The 18361-nt window shown below is 35.5% G+C and overlaps 1 protein-coding gene across 1 annotated transcript in view; it reads left to right on the top strand.

The window, feature by feature from the left end:
* The first annotated feature begins 406 nt into the window (after positions 1 to 406).
* SNTG2 (syntrophin gamma 2) overlaps positions 407 to 18361 on the top strand; it is an 804523-nt gene continuing 786568 nt past the window's right edge. Inside the window, 2 exon segments of the mRNA XM_053711340.1 lie at positions 407 to 475; positions 982 to 1119. Of these exon segments, the coding sequence (XP_053567315.1) occupies positions 407 to 475; positions 982 to 1119 (207 nt within the window).

Genomic DNA, 18361 nt, shown 5'->3' with positions numbered 1-18361 from the left:
GGGCTTAAACCGTTTGGTGACAAATGCAACTGACTCTCCCATTTTTGCTTTTAAACACTGCTGTGTGCCTGCTTGTGAGTGCCAGGTTTTCTTTGTGTTGTGTTGATAATTTTTGTAAGATTCCCTATGGGCCTGTCGCCCACGCAACGCAAAGGTTAACTGCCTGGGTTGCTGGGAACTGTACATCTGTCTTTTAATATTTATGGATGTGGAGTTTACAGTGACTTAAGATGTGTACCCTGTTCAGTCTGATAGTGCGGTCCATTCCTGTGTTGTGTGTGTGTATATATATATATATATATATATATATATAAATAACATAAATACTTAATTTTACAAATTGAATTGCCTTTTGAATGAAAATCTATCTATCTAATATTATTTGTATATTTTATGAGACAGCAATATGTTTGACTTTGGAGTACTGCTGTATTTTGTGACTTTAAAAACTGTGTGCCACATTACAAGTGGAGTGGTATAATGCTTCCACTCACGCACTAACTTTGCTAGAAGTAAGCTTTTTGTGCGCTTCGGGTAGCACTCATATTACAAGTTGAAAGTAAAACGTTTTCACTTGCACGCTAACCAAATGAGCAGAAAAAGCCGAACTTATGATATTGCGATCACATTAACGTATTCCCCCATAGAAGTCAATGGAGCAAGAAAAGTGGGGGAAAAATAAAACACCCTACTCGCGTGCAAAAAAATAGGAATATTTCTCATTGCAATATTCTTCACATAACATAATAGGTTCTATCTATTCATAAATACATATTTAAACATGTATCTGATGGTATTTTGGTGAGTGAGAGTGAGAGAGTGAGAGAGAGAGAGAGAGAGAGAGAGAGAGAGAGAGACAAGGGGTTTAGCTCTATTATTCTGCAAATTGCTTGATTGGTCTAGGGCCATCTGTTTGTGTTATACTTATTTGCTTTACACTCTGTTATCTAAACTGAACCATATTTTATTTTGTTCCCACAGACTAAAACTGGTATTGCACAATTGTATAACGGAGGTTCAGAGAATGCATGTGATGTACGCCTCCGACTTACAAAGGAAGAATTAACAATACAAAAGCAAGACGTTGTCTGTGTGACTGGAAGTGACCAAGGTACAAATGTAAGTGCTTCAGCTTATAAATACAGGAACTTTTCATATATTACCTATAACCACATGTGTCCAGAATAGCTTTATTGACTTTCCATAGTTCAACAATGTTTCCAGTATTATACATATTGTATATACATATGAGAATAAAAAGTGCAGGAGAAATAAATACTAAAATTTAATATGTTATCATGAACAATAATAATAATGAGAAGGCCAGTCTTTACTCTTCCTGATTCTAATCTTGTTGTGAATCTAAGCCCTTATCTAATTAAAGGACCATTAGATATGGTAGAATAGTCAACAAGTTTTATTATTGTTGAATAGTCAACAATAATAAAAAGACAAAGCAAAAAAGTTTAGTATGAATTTCAAATGAGTCTTTTATTTTTTTCTGAAAAATTTCAAAGTTAGTTGAATTTTCTTTCTCCTGACAGCCATCAACCAATCACAAAATGCATATACGTATACTGTGAATTCTTGCACATGCTCAGTAGGAGCTTGTGCTGCAGAAAGGGTGCAAATAAAAAGATTCTGGAAGTGAATTGGAACGTTGTTTACAAATGTGTGCTGTTTCTGAATTATGAAAGTTTAATTTTGGCTCTAGTGTTCCAAATACCATTACATATGTAATCCCTAAAGCTACCTAAATCTCCCCTGACCCATATGACTCTAAACCTTCAGAATGCCCTAAGATTAATAAGGATATGGATCTTCTCACTAGAATACTTTCTAACCTTTTTTTTTTTTTTTTATATTTTTTTTTATTGATTTCACATGCCAAAACCAATTCAACAAAAATTCTTACAGCATTTTGTAATAAATATATCATATCTTCTGATAATTCAAGAGAAAACAAAATAGATACCTATATAATTATAGGTTACATCATGAAAGCATACCAGGTCCTTGTGGGGGTCATATATGTACAGGAAAAAGAAGAAAACCAGACCATGTCTCAATTGACTTACAAGAATAAGTATGGAAAAAAAATAAAAAATACTCTCAATGTAATAATACAATACTTAATCGAGATGAAGAGAAACACTTTTCCCTTTAACTATCAGCTCAAGGATTCTCCCCTTGACCTAGCCTATCGTCCGAATTATCAAACATTCCAAGCTGAGATATATCCAAGACTTGAGGACATTTCATTCATCATTCTATAGACACCACATCCACGACAAGCATACAAAATGAGTAAATAACAATGAACAAAAAAAAAACAAAAAGAAAAAAAAGAAGAAAAAAACAAACAAAAAAAAAAACACAAAACACATATACCCCTCTCCCCCCGCCTCCACTGATGTCACTACTTCTTCGATGCCGGTCGACCACCACCCAGGGTTATGACCTGCTAAGATGTTTTGAAGGATGAAAGTAGAGTTGCTTATTGGCTTAACTATTTGAATTTGGGTTTTATTCGGGAGTGATTTGATTACTCCCTCCCATTTAGAGAAAAATGCCTGTACCTGATCACTATTTGTGATTGAAATATTATATTGTTCCAAGGTTATTTGAATAATTACTGCTTTCTTAAATTCTCTAAATTTGGGCGCATGTGTCACTTTCCAGTTCCTGAAAATGAGATTTCAAGCTAGTATCAGTATAGTATTTAACAATTTATAATCCTTACATCTCGTTGAATATCTAACTAGAAAGAGAATGTCTCGAGAGGTTATGGTGAATGTAGGATTAACTGTCTGTTTGATCCAAAAGGATATTTTACCCCAGAATTGGAATATCTTAGGGCATAACCATAAACAATGCAAAATATCTGCGTTCTCTTTACTGCATCTTGTACATAAATGGACATTCTTAGACCAGATAGATATTTTACCAGGAGTAATATATACATTGTATAAAATTTTTAGGTGTGACTCGCGCCAGGCTGTAGGTACCCAAGAATCATTAATTATTTGAAGGCTTCCCTGTATATCGGATACATCTAAATCTGGAAAAAAATTTAGCCACATTAACTGTATGTACGTGATTTGTCTTGCTTTATTATTAGAATTCAGAATTTTATAGAAAGTAGAGATGGAGAATCTACCCGCTTGAAATATTTTTATCCCAGTTGCTAATGGGCCCATCGACCAATTTGGTTTAAATTCTTTTTGAAGATTTGCTACATAATATCGGATCTGTAGATAAGCAAAAAAATCTTTGCTTTGTATGTCATACTTAGAACAAATAGAGCCAAATGAGTCAATTGTACTGTCTGCTAACAGCAGCTGTTTGACATAATTTAGCCCCTTTCCCCCCCACCTCTGAAACACTTGAGAGTCATATCCTGGTTGGAACTCAGGGTTCCCTTGAATTGGTAGGAATTCAGTTGCATTTGGATTAACCTGAATTTCAGAGCAGTATTTTTGCCATGCCCAGACTACGTTCTTAAATGTCAAAAGATTATCAACATTGCCGGGCAACTTTTTAATTGGACAATGTAGCAAAGCCTTCAAATTAAATAGAGCCGTAATACTTGACTCACACTGATAAAAAGTAAAATATTGTTTCTCAGAAATCCAATCGATAGCATACTTAAGTAGAGAAACCCAGTTATAATATTGAATATTGGGGAATGCTAAACCTCCTGCCATTTTGTCATTCATTAATCTTACCAGGGCAATCCGTGGTTTTGCCCCTTTCCATATAAATTTAGAAGCTATTTGATTAAATTTCAATACGTCCTTATTTTTAAGCCTAAGAGGGATATTCTGTATGAGATATAACAATTTAGGAAATACTATTGTTTTAATCAACATAATACGTGGTATCGATGATATTGGGAGATTAATCCAGCTTTCTAATTGATTTTGTATTATCTTCAGACAACTTGTTATATTTATATCATACCATTCAAGTGGGTTATTACTTAAGACTATGCCTAGATAATTTAAATATTTAGTTTCTTTAAAGGGATGTCTGATACTGTTTTTAACTGGTTTTGATATCCATAATAATTCGGATTTAGTGAAATTAATTTTATAACCGGATACTGAACTAAAAAGTTGCATAATAGATGTAAATTTCGGCAAGTTAACTTCTAGATTATTCAAAAAGACTAGTAGGTCGTCTGCATATAATGAAAGAGTGAATTTATATTCCCCTATACTGATACCCTCTAATTGATCCCGTAGCATAATAGCCAATGGTTCAAGTGAGATATTGAAAAGTAGAGGGGATAATGGACATCCCTGCCTTGTTCCTCTATGCAGCGGAAATGGGTCTGTAGCTACATTATTTATAACTAAAGCAGAGACTGGATTACTATATATTGACTGAATAAAATTGCTAAAATATCCTCTGAACCCAAACTTCCCTATTGTCGTGAATAGGTGACTCCAACTTATGTAGTCAAACGCTTTCTCTGCATCCAGAGCTATTATAGCAGCATCAGACCCTTTCCTACATTTCCCTTGTGACTTATTCCAAAAGTAATCCAGGATAATCATTGTTTTCCTTGGATTCTTGATTGGGCTTCTCCCTTGCATAAAACCCACCTGGTTCTCATGTATAATGCTTTGGAGAATTGGCTGTAATCTATTGGCTATAATTGATGTTAGGAATTTGTAATCAGAATTAAGGAGCGATATAGGTCTATACGAATCTACCAGTTCTGGATCCTTTTTTTTCTTAAGGATAAGCACAACATTAGAAGCAGTAAAATATTTAGAACATCCTATTTCTGAACTATAATATTTATTAAATAATCTACATAATGTTGGAGTCACCTCCTCCTGTAAGATTCTGTAGAACTCGACAGGGAGACAGTCTGATCCAGCAGCCTTATTAAGTCTGGCTTGTTGGATAGCCAAATTTATTTCTTGTTCTGTGATGGCTGTATTTAAATTTTGGAGATCTTCTTGTGAGATCCTAGGTAGGATTAGTTTGGACCAGAGCGCATCCCTGTGCAGATCATGACAGGGTTCTGCTTTATAAATCCCCTGAAAGTGGTTATAAAAAGCTTTTTTGATTTCTTCTGTCTGGATATATCTATTCCCATTCTGTCTAATAGCAACAATTAAGTTGCTGTCTTTCAGTTTAGAGATTCTAGCCAGATATTTAGCCGCTCATCCTGTAAACCCTCTATATAGAGCTTTTTGCTTTAACCCTTCTTGCATAGCTTTTTGTTTTAAAAAAATGTCCCATTGGGTTTTAGCATTACTACATCTGCTCCAGTTTCCCCTAGATCTAGAAGAAATATAGGCATTGTACTTACTTCTAACTGTGTTGGAAAGTTGTATTTCTTTTTGCTTAGTTTTTTTTTTAAGTCTACATAAATATGCTTTAATATGTCCTCTGAGTACAGCTTTAGCTGCTTCCCAATATGTTTCTGTTTTGTCTATGTAGCCTCTATTAAAATTATGATATTCTATCCATTTATGCTTTAAAAAATTCTGGAACTGACTATCTGAGACTAAATAATTAGGAAAAAATATTCTATTATTACCTCCTTTTTTAAATGCATTAGAACCAAATTCAAGTGAAATAATTGCATGATCTGACAAGAGAATATCTTTAATATCAGTCTTACACTCCAGCCCCATTAGGGCCTCTGAGATCAGAAATAAGTCTATTCTAGAGAGACACTGGTGACTTGAGGACATACAAGTATATCCCCTAGTATCAGGATGCTGGAGCCTCCAAATATCTTTTACCCCCAATTGGGAACAACATTTTTGAAAAATCTGTGTTTTTCTATCCATTCTATATATATCCTTCCTTCCAGCTCTATCTAGATTAGGAGAGGGGGTACGATTTAAATCCCCAACTATTATTAGATTTTGTCCGATATACTCTAATAACTTCTCAGTGAGTCCATTCCAGAATTGGCCATCTACTATATTAGGCCCATAGACATTACAAATTATATAGGGAATAAAATTAATTTTTAATTTGAGAATTTGGAATCTCCCTCCCCTGTCCTCTTCTAAACCTATGATCTCATAATCCAGATGTTTACTGATCAGGATTGCTATTCCTTTCTTCCTATTTTCCCCGGGGATAGCAATGACCTCTCCCACCCACTTCGTTTTTAATTTCATTATTTCTGAATCTTTTAAATGAATTTCCTGGAGCATTACCAGGTCAGGTTTATGTAGGCCTAATTGCTTGATAATAGCTTTTCTCTTTCTTGGCGAGGTTATCCCGCCAACATTCCAGGACAGGAGGTTTAGCGCTTTCATATTAGACTCTTTACAGTGATAACACTAATCCTAAAGGGTCTAGAAACCATGGTTCGGGGGAGGACAGAGGAGAGGAACAAAAGGTAGCAAAGGGCAATAGAGGAGAAGAGAAAAGAAAAAAAAAAAAAGGAAAAAAAAAAACACAAGACAAAATAAAACAAAACCAAGCAAGACAAAGCAAGACAAGACGGGACAAAAAAAACAAAAAAAAACAAAAAAAAAAACCTATACTTACATCCATCCATCCTGCACACACACATCTATTCATTCTCTTGAGATCCATATATACTAATTTGAAATATCTTTAACACCAGATTTATGATTCTTTGTTCATTGTATGCCCTGCTCCTTGCAGAAAGCCTGTGCCTCACTGATGGTATCGAGTACCACCTGCGTACCATCCATTATTATTATTAGCTTAGCAGGATATATCATCCTCACATTATAATCTGCTTTTAATAACTTAGAACAGTAGGGCGACATCTCTTTACGTTTTGCCACCGTCTCACTGGAGAAATCCTGGAAGATTAAAACTTTGGATTGCTCTATCATGAGAGGATAGACTTCCCTATATTGCCTAAGGAAATGTACCTTATCTTGAAAATGTAAGAACTTGACAATTATAGGTCTGGTAGAAGTATTATCTTTTCTCGCCTGGCGAGCTACACCTGTTCTGTGTACCCTTTCTATATGGATTGGTGTGTCAGTATTAATTCCAAGACTCAGGGGGGAGAGTGACCGTGACGAAGTGCACCTGTTCTGTGTACCCTTTCTATATGGATTGGTGTGTCAGTATTAATTCCAAGACTCAGGGGGAGAGTGACCTTGACGAAGTGCATCAGGTCCGTGTAGTTACTATCATCTGGAAGACTGATAATTCTCAGGTTATTACGCCTGGATCGGTCTTCCAGGTCCTCCACCCTACTTTGTAGTTTGTCAAGTCTCTTATTATATTCGAGATTAGTAGGTTCAATTATGTTAATTTTGTCTTCAATGTCTGAGATTCTAGTTTCTACCTCAAGAAGTCTTGTGGAGAATTGCCTAACTTCATATGTGAGACTGTTTATGTCTTGCTTAATTTCCATTTTCATGTCATTTAGTTGTGGAGTGATTGTCTTAGTAATCTGACTTAAAAGTTCCTGCATGTCAAACTGCATTTCAGCTTGTGATTGTGATGTTTCTAGTATCTGTTTCGCCATTCTTTTTTCTCTCTGCTTAACAGGCATATTAGAGGGAGAATTCTTGGCTGATAATATAAATTTATCCATATACTTGAGATTTTAGGAGCCCTACTATATGGCCACTAGTGCTTACTGTGGTCACCTCAAATATTGTGTATATTGAATCCGTGTATTAAGTGAAGCTAGATATGGTCCCCTCAGAAGCGGGACAAAATGTTGGCAAAAAATCTCAGAGAAAACAAAAAACAAAAACAAAGATAGAGAAAGCCAAATAAGGGAGAAAGAGGAAAAAAGAGAGAAAAAATAGCAATGCAGCGTGATAGTGATTATGTGAAATGAGCCCCACAAAGCTCAGCATGTAGTGAGGAGGAAGAAAGAGAGAGAAAACAAAGAAGAAAAACAAGAAGAGAGAAAGAGTGAGGATAGGAAAAAAAGGCAGTGAAAAATAGGAGCGGCCTATATAGAGGGTGTAATCCAATACTTTATATACTTAGTACCTCAGAAGGCTTTTCACATTAATAAATTTTGTAGAAAGAAGAATTATATATGTGAATTTAAGTCAATTTTGAATTAGAGAGCAGATACACATTCCCCATGAATTATTTTAAAAACCGTGAGAGTTCTTGCAAATATATTATCTCAACCAATACAGATGCAAATTTCCCTGACTATATCAGCCCTTTATCTCTCTTAGTTAATTCTTATAATCAACATAATTCCAGCATGCATATATATTAGAATAACTTTGATCTTTTGGATTGAATTCAGAGCTTAAAGGGTACGATATAGCAACAACCGATAGGTCTGTTTAGTGGATATATGCACTAATACCTCAGTTCCTCTTAAAAATATCTTGTATCCATATTACAAGACAAAAGAGGGAGATACCAAACACTGAGAGGACAAAAAAGAGCCCCCAGCAGATATCCACAAAGCAGCCGATATCCTCAAAACAGCAGGACAGCAAAAAACAAAACAGATAATAAACGGGAAGAAATATTGCCCTCAATCTTCAGCTTATAGAATGCTGCTATAACAACTTAACTCCCTAGGTATAGAGTTTTTTAAATATACTATATCAACAAATGAATTAGTAAGATAAACCATATATTTAAATAACCCATTGTCCATATAAGAATGTCTGTAAAGAAGGACACTCTGAGTCTTTGCTTATACAGATAGGGGTATAGAAAATGAAAGAGGGAGAGACGCCAATACTGTACTTTATCTCGGCATCGTTTTCAGCGCCTCGACTCCCTCTATTATCACCATCTGATGGAGGGTCCTGCTTTGAAAGTCCCTTCCCTCCTACAACCGACAGAGAAACACTGTACTCCCACCTCCCAGCAACCTTATTCCAGAGAGAATCTTCTGATGCCGCTCCACGACAAGAAACAGCGTTGCTGTACGCTCCGCTAACACCCGTCAGCGTGCTTCTGTGCGTGACCCACGTGCAGCGGACTTCCCGTACTTGGAATTCCGACCTCTGGATCAGCCTTTGCCTGCCGGACAGCGAGTACCTCCGTACCAGATCTTCTCTTCGATTCCAGACCCCGCAGCAAGCACCTCACTCAGCCTCAGCCCCGGCCCGCAGAATGAGGCATTCACGAGAGCGCTACCAGCACAGTTACCTCCAGGGGTCAAGAAGCTATGAGCCAGCAGGAATACGCCTCAGCCCTCGCTCGCCAGGGAGCACCCAGAGTTCCTACCGCCCGCTATGAGACAGGTATGTTCTTTGTCAATTGACCACAGTGCTCACCAGGGAGCGGTCAGTTGCTTAATCAGCAGTGTAAAGCCATATCCCATGCGTTTTTTTGTTTTTTTTTTAAATTGGGTGATAGAGTGACCGTGTTTTGCCTTCCTTCTTAGAGAGGTCGTGTTTAAACAAGAGGCTACAGTTCTTCACACTGCTATAGCTTTGAATCGGTCAGCTTATAACATAGGAAGCAGCAGCGAAAATACAGGGGAAGCCAGCTTTCTGCAACCTTTGCGCTTGCTCTTTAACTGTCTGTAGAAGACACCTGTACCTCCTGATGTTACTTGAGCTGTTAATTGAGACACTTCCAGCAAAACTTGTTACATTTTATCAGGAAAGTTCTTAAGAGACTTTGTAACAAGTTGCTTCAGCCATGAAGCCAGTAGATGCCTGTGATAGACTTCCCCTCCAGGGACCAGGTGATCCTATGCCCGGACCAGCAGCATTCTCGGTCAAGGGACGCTTGGAGGTGAGGGTTGTTGGTTAGAGCACAGACCAGGTGCACAGCGTGCAACACCTTGCTTGCTCCTCCCCTCAACCGGAAGTCTCACTTTCTAACCTTTTTTAAATTAATTATATACATCCATTCCCCATTGTATTACTATTTGAATGCATTTAACTCCCCCAAACAAATAATTTGCTCTCTCCAACACACCCAATCACATCCCACCACCTAAAGGCTTTCTCTAAATAAATAACCTCAGCCATAGCATCCATGTCAATTAATAAACACATAATCCAACCAGAATATCCTGCCAATAGGACCTCCTGACCCAATGCAAAGTAGACTTAAAAAATGTAAGACCTAGGATCCATACCCTTCTTATATTAAAACTGTTACCAGCTCTGATTTTTCCTTCTTTGATGCAATATATTTTAGATCAGTAGTTTTTTACATCATAAAGCAGCATGAGAGGTAAAGCCGAGAATGGTTACACATACTTGAAAATAGAAAATAAAGCATCACCAAGCAGTGGTTTGACACATGGAGACTCACTCAGTTTAAGAGCAAAGGAAGCACATCGCATTCCTACCTTAGTAATGAGATAGGGCTACATTTGTCATACGTCGGGCGGACTATCGCGAGTCATGAAGATTTCTGTGATTGGCTGCATGTTAGCAATATTTCAAATGACAGTAGAATCACTATGGCCACATTCTCTCTACCTCACATTATGTCTGTCCCAATTAGGTAACTACAATACTACTTTTAGCTCTCGGCAACTTCGGTAGCTTATGGCTCCATTTTTAATGGCTCAATGAAAACAAGCCCTTTGTTGGATGTCTAGATCTATATTATTTTTTGGGAGTTTTCCAGATATGTTTAAAACGTATCCTTATATGACACTGGTGTCTAACAAACTCCAGATGGAATGAATATTCTAGGGCATTGTACCTTTCATTTATATATCTTCTGACTAAGGGTGTTGCAAATGTCCTAAAACAAATATGAATCACCATTCTCATTTGAATTCCTAAGATATTGTGCAAAAAATCACACTCAGCTTGGTTGACTTTTGCCTTTAATTTCTGCAGTATTTTTAGCAATCAGCTGCTAATGCATGTATGCAATGTTTTTTGTTATTGACATAAATACACAATTATTCCTGTTAGTGGCATTTTCAAATGGTTTTCATTGACATATAAAGCAACCTTGCAACTTTTTAAGGCCTTAATGGAATGTTGTTCTTAGTTCTACTGGAAATGACTGCATCATTAAAAAAGGAACTCAGATTTTTTTCCTGTTTTCTTTCCTGTTCCTCTTAATGAGGTACAGGGCAGGCAAGCTGAACTGGAAAAAAGGTCAAGCTCTATTTTTATTTAATAAATATGATTATTTTACACATACGTACATGCAAACACATACTCGTTCATCACACATACCCGTATACACAGCATAAAAGTGCAAAAACATATACATACACACTTTCTTTTTAAAAAAAAAACACAAATAATATTTATTATGTGGTATTTTTATTGGATTGAGGTATAAGAGATGAGAGGGGGAATTAAGTAAGGGTGGAAAGGTACCTACCTGTACAGATAGAGGGGGAAAGAGATGATGAGAGAGGCAGTTAGATTTCGAGTGAGAGGGTCAGTGGATGCAGAGATGGGAAGGGACAATGCGGGTGAGTGATTGTGAGAGAAGGAAGGAATAGATCTGAAAATAAGGGGAAGAGAGAGAGGGGATGTGTCACAGGATAATGTGTGGTGAGAATAGTGTCAGTAATGGCTCAGAGAAGAAGTTGAGAAGAGAAATGAGTGTGACTGTGAAGAATGGGTCTAAGGATTGGGTGAGGTGATAAAGGAGTATGAGTGTAAGGAGTGTGTGCAGAGAAAGAGTAGTGTTAGGGGAAGTTAGTGAAAAGAAGGGCAAGTGAATGGAGTAATGGAAGCGTGGAGAAATTACTAGTAAAGAAGCCAGCAAAAAAAGACAATCCAAATAAATATATACACCTAAGCTCTATGATAAAGATAGTGGTCCTAGATCACAGAGAAGAGCCCCCATACAAGAAACCCTACCTATAGGCTCATAGCTGTGAGTGACACTGAAGCAAATATAATTGTTAGTCAACATGTACATACATCATTTTCTGAGTTAAACCATATAAAGGATTATTATCACAAGATAATGTTTCCCCACAAAAAAAAAACCAGGGTAAATAAACGTTTTATTAATTTGTAATGAAACTAACAGCAAGGATAAATCATGGCATGACTCATGTAAATTTCAAGGTTTTATTTTGCAGACAAGATATATTTAACTTTGCTCATAACAACAAGCTGGGTCCCATTTACCTCTATTTCCATTAGTGACACAGTCACTAAAACTAGCTGGGCCCTCTTAAAGGATCAGACCCTGCCAAAAGAGAATCCGTCCCACTTCTCATTTTTGCACTGGTTCAGCCCTTGTAAATGTTTAGGATTTGTGGAGGTGAGCTCAAATGCAGGTATACATTTCAGCAAGACAAGAATACAATAAAATTCAAACCTCAAGCCAGTTGTAACGTTAGAGAACTGGCACAGATAAATACAAGACAGATGTGGTACATAAGGCAGGATGCTGGGCCAGATATTAAATACCAGGCAGGATGCTAGGACACCAGGCACTAGACAACAATGGAGAGTGCAGAAGAAAAAATCGAAAACCTATCACTGGCATGTTAACCCGACAGGATTTATTCAATCTCAAAGCACGTTTTTGAAATATTTAATATAAAATATTTAAAAAATATTATTATTATTATTAGTAAAATGTGTTATACATATTGTATTTAGAATTATTTACAGTATGTCTAATTATTTTTAATAATTATTATTATTCTTTTAATATTTCAATAACACACATTGACCTGAACACCACTTTTTATTATTAAATAAATAAATAAATAAATATATATATATATATATATATATATATATATATATATATAAAAATAAGAATTACATTATCCTGTAAGTGAAGAACATTGGAATGTTAAAATGTTAAATATGTACAGTACACATATACAGTAAAACACAGAAATACTTTAACATCTATACACACACACACGCACACACAGATATATATATATATATATATATATATATATATACATACACATATTTAGACATGCGTATGTATGATGTATGTATATATATGGTAAAGCCCTTTGCAACACTTTTTTTCCTAACACCTTATACCATATATCTTTGGACCCTTATTTATTAATGTATTCATTTGTTTAACTAAATTTTATCAGATAGTGTTTATATGAGTGTAACTGTAATTTTACATGTATTTATGTTGTGTTTAATTCAACTTTTTTTATTCCCCTATCCTTTATGGAAGCTCTGAAATTGCGCTAACCTGATGAACGTAAATTGTGATGCGCTCATGTGAATAGGTTTACTTTCAACTCGTAATACACTTACTATTTCCGTTGTGCGCAAGAAACTGTGAAAAACCTGAAATCGCTTGCATGCTATAGTTAGCGCACCACTCATAATCTAGCCCTTATAGTTGTGTACTTTTGGTTAATGGTTTACTTACTTTGTTGTGTTCTACTATTTTTTGTATTTATTTACTGTGGAGGGGTTAGGTTGCGATGCGGGTTATGATGCTTAAAGGGTTTATATGTGGAGGAGTTAGGTTGCCTGGCAGGATATGTCACTTTAGGGGTTAATAGTATAGAGGGGTTCGTTTGCGGTTTCGGTTTTGCCGTTTATGAGGTTAACAGTGAAGAGTGGTTAGGTTTCGGTGGGGTTATGTTGCTTTAGAGCAGAGCTTTCCAAACTTTTCATGTTGGTGACACACTTTTTAGACCTACATAATTTTGCAACACAGTAATTCAGTTGTACTAGCAAACAGGAGGTTAAACTAACTTGTTTTAAGAGATACAGACACATAAATGATATAAGAACAAAATATATTTACAAGTTACAGTAATTATGTGCAATAATTAAAAAAAAGTTTAATAACACCAATAGCTACTTACTATTTTAATGGTCTGTATGAGGTTGATGGGATGAACACAGTTTCTGAATATTTGGTGGAATATTAGATAAAGACACTCACATTTCATCATCAAGCATTTTTAAGCTTCCACTTCCTATCCATATATCAAGAGCAGGAGCAGCAATACACTACTGGGAGCTAGCTGCAAAAAAAAAAAACACTGCTGCCCTCAGAGCTCTGCGGGTCCAACTAACTACTGCCCGTTCTGCAAACACACTGCTGTCACACTCACTGACTACACGTGCAGTCACGAACCAATTGAGGGGACTACATGTACAGTCAGGAGCCAATGTGCCGCCAAAGTCCCAATAGTTTCAGTTCCCACTGAGCTGCGCCAATAGGTTAAGATGATCTGTGACCCACTAGGTATCAATCACGTGTCAACCATGTGATATGCGTAGTAGGCAGGCGGAATGTAGGAAACCAAAAAAAAAAAAAAAAAATTTAAATTAAAAGAAATTAGTGTCTAAGCAGGGACACAGGGACACACCTACACACTGTTGCTGACACACTAATTTGTCACAGGTGAGTGCAGAATTATAGCGCTAATAACCAAAGTAGACCTAGGCCACTCTAAGAACAATCACCCCTAGATTGTCACAAGTATACAAAAATAGAAAAAATAAGAGGGCGCTGAAGCTAAGATCCCACCACACTTAGTTAAAATATTAAAGACAATGGTTGAAAAATAAATCACTTTACTTAACATATAATCATATAATACAAGATAAAGATACTTTACTTAACATATAATCATATAATACAAGATAAAGATAAAAGGACAAGAGAAAAAAAGGGGACGTCTCCCTTAATAAAATATGAAATAAAATAAATTGAATTGCCACCTTTAAAAGATAAAATGTGTGCTAGAGTTAGTAAAAATATTTACTTATATTCAATGAGCGTTATTCATCCACTGATGATGGCTACAATTTAATGAGTAGCTGCTCTTTGGAAACAATGTTCATTATATGAGCCGATCAGAGAGGAAGACTTGTTGCTGTCCATAAAACAGTTATAACATAGAAAAATTGTATTATTATTCCTTGTGTGACTCTCTATGTTATAGTTCAAACAGTCAGAATACACACCTTGAAGTAAAGATGATTAGCGATCTTTTATAAAAACTCACACTTTCGGATGTATAGCAGATAAGCGATTTCCTCCAATGTTGTTTTGTTTTTTTCACTTGCTGGAGCTGAACCAGGTCAGCGTGTGTGGAAACTGCTTGTCAGTGCAATGTGCTTAGCTGTTTGTTTCCGAAGGTGAGAAATGAAATCCACAGACCCGCACTTAGCGTGAATCACGCGCGGGTTAAAAATTCTTCTAGGTACCTAGATAAGAGATAAGATAACAGTCCTTTGTGGGGAACAACTGGAGATCAGTCTACGCGTTTCGCCCGTTAACAGGGCTTTATCAAGATGCCGGTATGTTCCCGGGACAGAGTTTAAATATTCGTCAAAGTGTGCTGATTGGTGTGACGCTTTCCAGAAAAAGGTGGAATTTTATCCCAACTTCTAATGATTTTGCTTAAGGTGGTATATTTAGTTAAGACCAGACGATCATACTTGCTTTCCAGAAATTAGTGTTGAGGCTTGTAGAGGTACGATGTTATTAGGTGAAGTATTTTTTGCGCTCAATGAAATATAAATTTGTAATAAATTAGAAATAAAGGTGGCAAAACCTTAGGTGGTCTTACATATTAAATGGAAAAAATAAAAAAAATTTAAATTAATTTAAGTAGTATATAAAATCAGACAGACATTTATATAATTTCATTGATTCTAAAAATTCAATGTGTTCTAATTAAAGAGTTAGAAATATAGAAAATGGAAAATTGAAAATGACAATAGTATAAAAATTAATTTTAATTCTATTTCAGTTTTTGTTCAGTACTCGTTAGGAAATCTATTCCTAAATAAATTGGGCTAAACTCATAGAAAGATTGAAACCGTAGGTTTTTTATATATACTGTCAAGGATACCTAACATAGTTTTTTATCTATTGCATTATATTAGAATTGGTTTAAAAAAATTTTGATACATAATTTGTGGTAATATTATCATAAAACTAAGGTGGGGGTTTTTATTATTATATTAGAGTTCAAATTGGTACATTTTAAAAAATTATTTTGTTAAATTTTGACACCTAGAAAGGGGGACAGGTCTATTTCAGAATTAAGGCCTCGGGGGAAGAGGGTATCGAATTTATAGATTAGTTCCGCTTCTTTTTTTAGTAGCTTACTTACAAAGTCACCCCCTCTCCAATCACCTCTGACCTTACATATTCCCCAGAATTTTAAATCCTGTATTTTATTTTTGTGTATCTCTCTGAAGTGTTTGTATAGATGAGTGTCTAGATTCCCCTTTTCAATATTGCAGAGATGTTCTCTGATCCTATCACGTAAAAATCTAGTTGTTTCTCCAATATAAAAAAGATCACATGAACATTTTAAAATATATATGATGCCTTTATTTGAACATCTGATTGTGTCTTTGATTTTAAAATTTTCGTTTGTACCTGTTATCTGGATGGAGCTAATTTTGCTGCTATATTTACACGCCCTACATGAGATGCAGGGGAAAAAACCTTTCAGGTTATTACCTCTAAGATCTTGATCTATCATATTGGTGTTTTCTTTTTGTAAAACACTAGGAGCAAGGATTTGTTTTAAATTCCTGGCTTTCCTAAAGATGATTTTTGGTTTATATGCTAAATGGTCTCCTATCAAGGGATCTTTTTTAACTATATGCCAATGTTTTGTAATTATTTTCCGTAATGCTTGGTGGTCATCGTTATAGTTTGTAATTAATGCTACATCATATTCATTTTTATTATCTCTTATGTCCAATGTGTTTTTCTCTTTATATTGTAAGAGAGAATTTCGTTCAGTGGTCCTAGCTCTTGTCATAGCTCCTTCTAATTCTTGTTCACTGTAACCTCTTTCATGAAATCTTTGTTGAAGAATATTTACTTGGGTTTCGAAGTCTATTAACCTTGAAGAATTTTTCTTAATTCTAAGGTACTGGCCTATAGGTATGTTATCTTTCCATCTCTCATGATGGCAGCTCTTTTTGTGAACATACCCATTACAATCTACTTGTTTAAAGAACGTCCTGGTAGCTAGACTACTTTCATCTGCAAATATTTCTAAATCTAAAAAGGAAATGGAAGTCTTACTGTATTGATAGGTGAAATGGAGATTTCATTATTATTCATTATTTGGAAGAACAATTTTAAATTTTCCTCAGAACCCTTCCATATAATTAGTATATCATCTATATACCTCTTGAAGAGCACGAGGTCCGCGCCAAAATCATGTGATCTAAGGAAATTTTCTTCCCAGTCTCCCATGAATAAATTAGCATAACTTGGCGCGAACCTCGTGCCCATCGCGGTACCCTCTAATTGAAGATAATATTTTCCATTGAACTCAAAATAATTATTTTCTAATATAAATTTTATTCCCTTTAAAATAAACTGTCTAAGATGTATATCTATGTCTTTGTCTAATTCAAGGGTATTTTCAATGGCCTTAAGGCCCTGTTCATGGTCAATAATTGTGTAAAGGGATGTAACATCACTAGTGGCAAGTATATAATTGTTTTCCCATTTGATTTTTTCTACTAATTGTAGTACTTGAGTAGAATCTTTAAGGTAGGTTTTTAAATTTTTCACATATTTCTGAAGAAAAATGTCCACATATCTGGAAAGGTTGGATGTTATAGAACCTATTCCAGATATAATGGGTCTCCCCGGAGGATTAGTAAGATCTTTATGAATTTTCGGGAGGAAGTAAAAGATGGGGGTTCTGGGAAACTCAGGATATAAATAGTTGAATTCATTATCATTAATAATGCCCCCATCTTTTCCTTCCTCCAAAATACATAATAGACTTTTTTTGATTTTTTTAATCGGATTTAATTCTAGTATTTTATACGTCTTAGGATCATTCAGTATTCTATTTGCTTCTGCGATATAGTTTGTTCTATTCATAATGACAACCCCCCCACCCTTATCAGCTGGTTTTATGATCACATCTTTGTTCTTTTGTAGTTTGTCTATGATCTCTTTATCTTTTTTTGATAGGTTAAAATTGGGTTTCGTTTTTTTGGGATTGAAATCTTTTAGATCTTGTAGGACCATTTTTTCAAAGGTTTCTATGTTAGACCCTTTAGCATATGAGGGGTAGAATTTAGAAGTGGGTCTGAGATTGGTATAAATTCTCTTACCATCATTTGTTATTATATTTTTAGGAAATTTTGATGGATTTACCTGTCTTTCTATGGGATTTTTCAAAAAATAGCGTTTAAGCGTCAATTTTCTGGTGAATTGTTTTATATGAATGTGAGTGTTGAATTTATTCAAGTTCGTGGTGGGGGCAAACGATAAACCTAATGCCAATATCCTTTTTTCGTCATTATCTAATTCTTTATTACTCAAATTGAAAATGCCCGTGTTATCGGTTATTATCTCACTCTCTTTGCCTCTCCTTCTATTCTTTCCTCCTCTTTGTCCTCTAGTTGTCTTTTTTTTAAATTTAGTGGGGTGTATATTCTCTCTCTCTTGTCTAGAGCTGTAAGACTCCTTGAGGTGCCCTCCCTCGGAGGGCTGTAACCTAAAAAAATGG

This window comes from Bombina bombina, chromosome 4 (assembly GCF_027579735.1).
Source record: "Bombina bombina isolate aBomBom1 chromosome 4, aBomBom1.pri, whole genome shotgun sequence".
In the NCBI taxonomy this organism is placed as follows: Eukaryota; Metazoa; Chordata; class Amphibia; order Anura; family Bombinatoridae; genus Bombina; species Bombina bombina.
The sequence above is the reverse complement of the archived record's forward strand: the minus strand, read 5'-3'. Positions and strand labels throughout refer to the sequence as shown.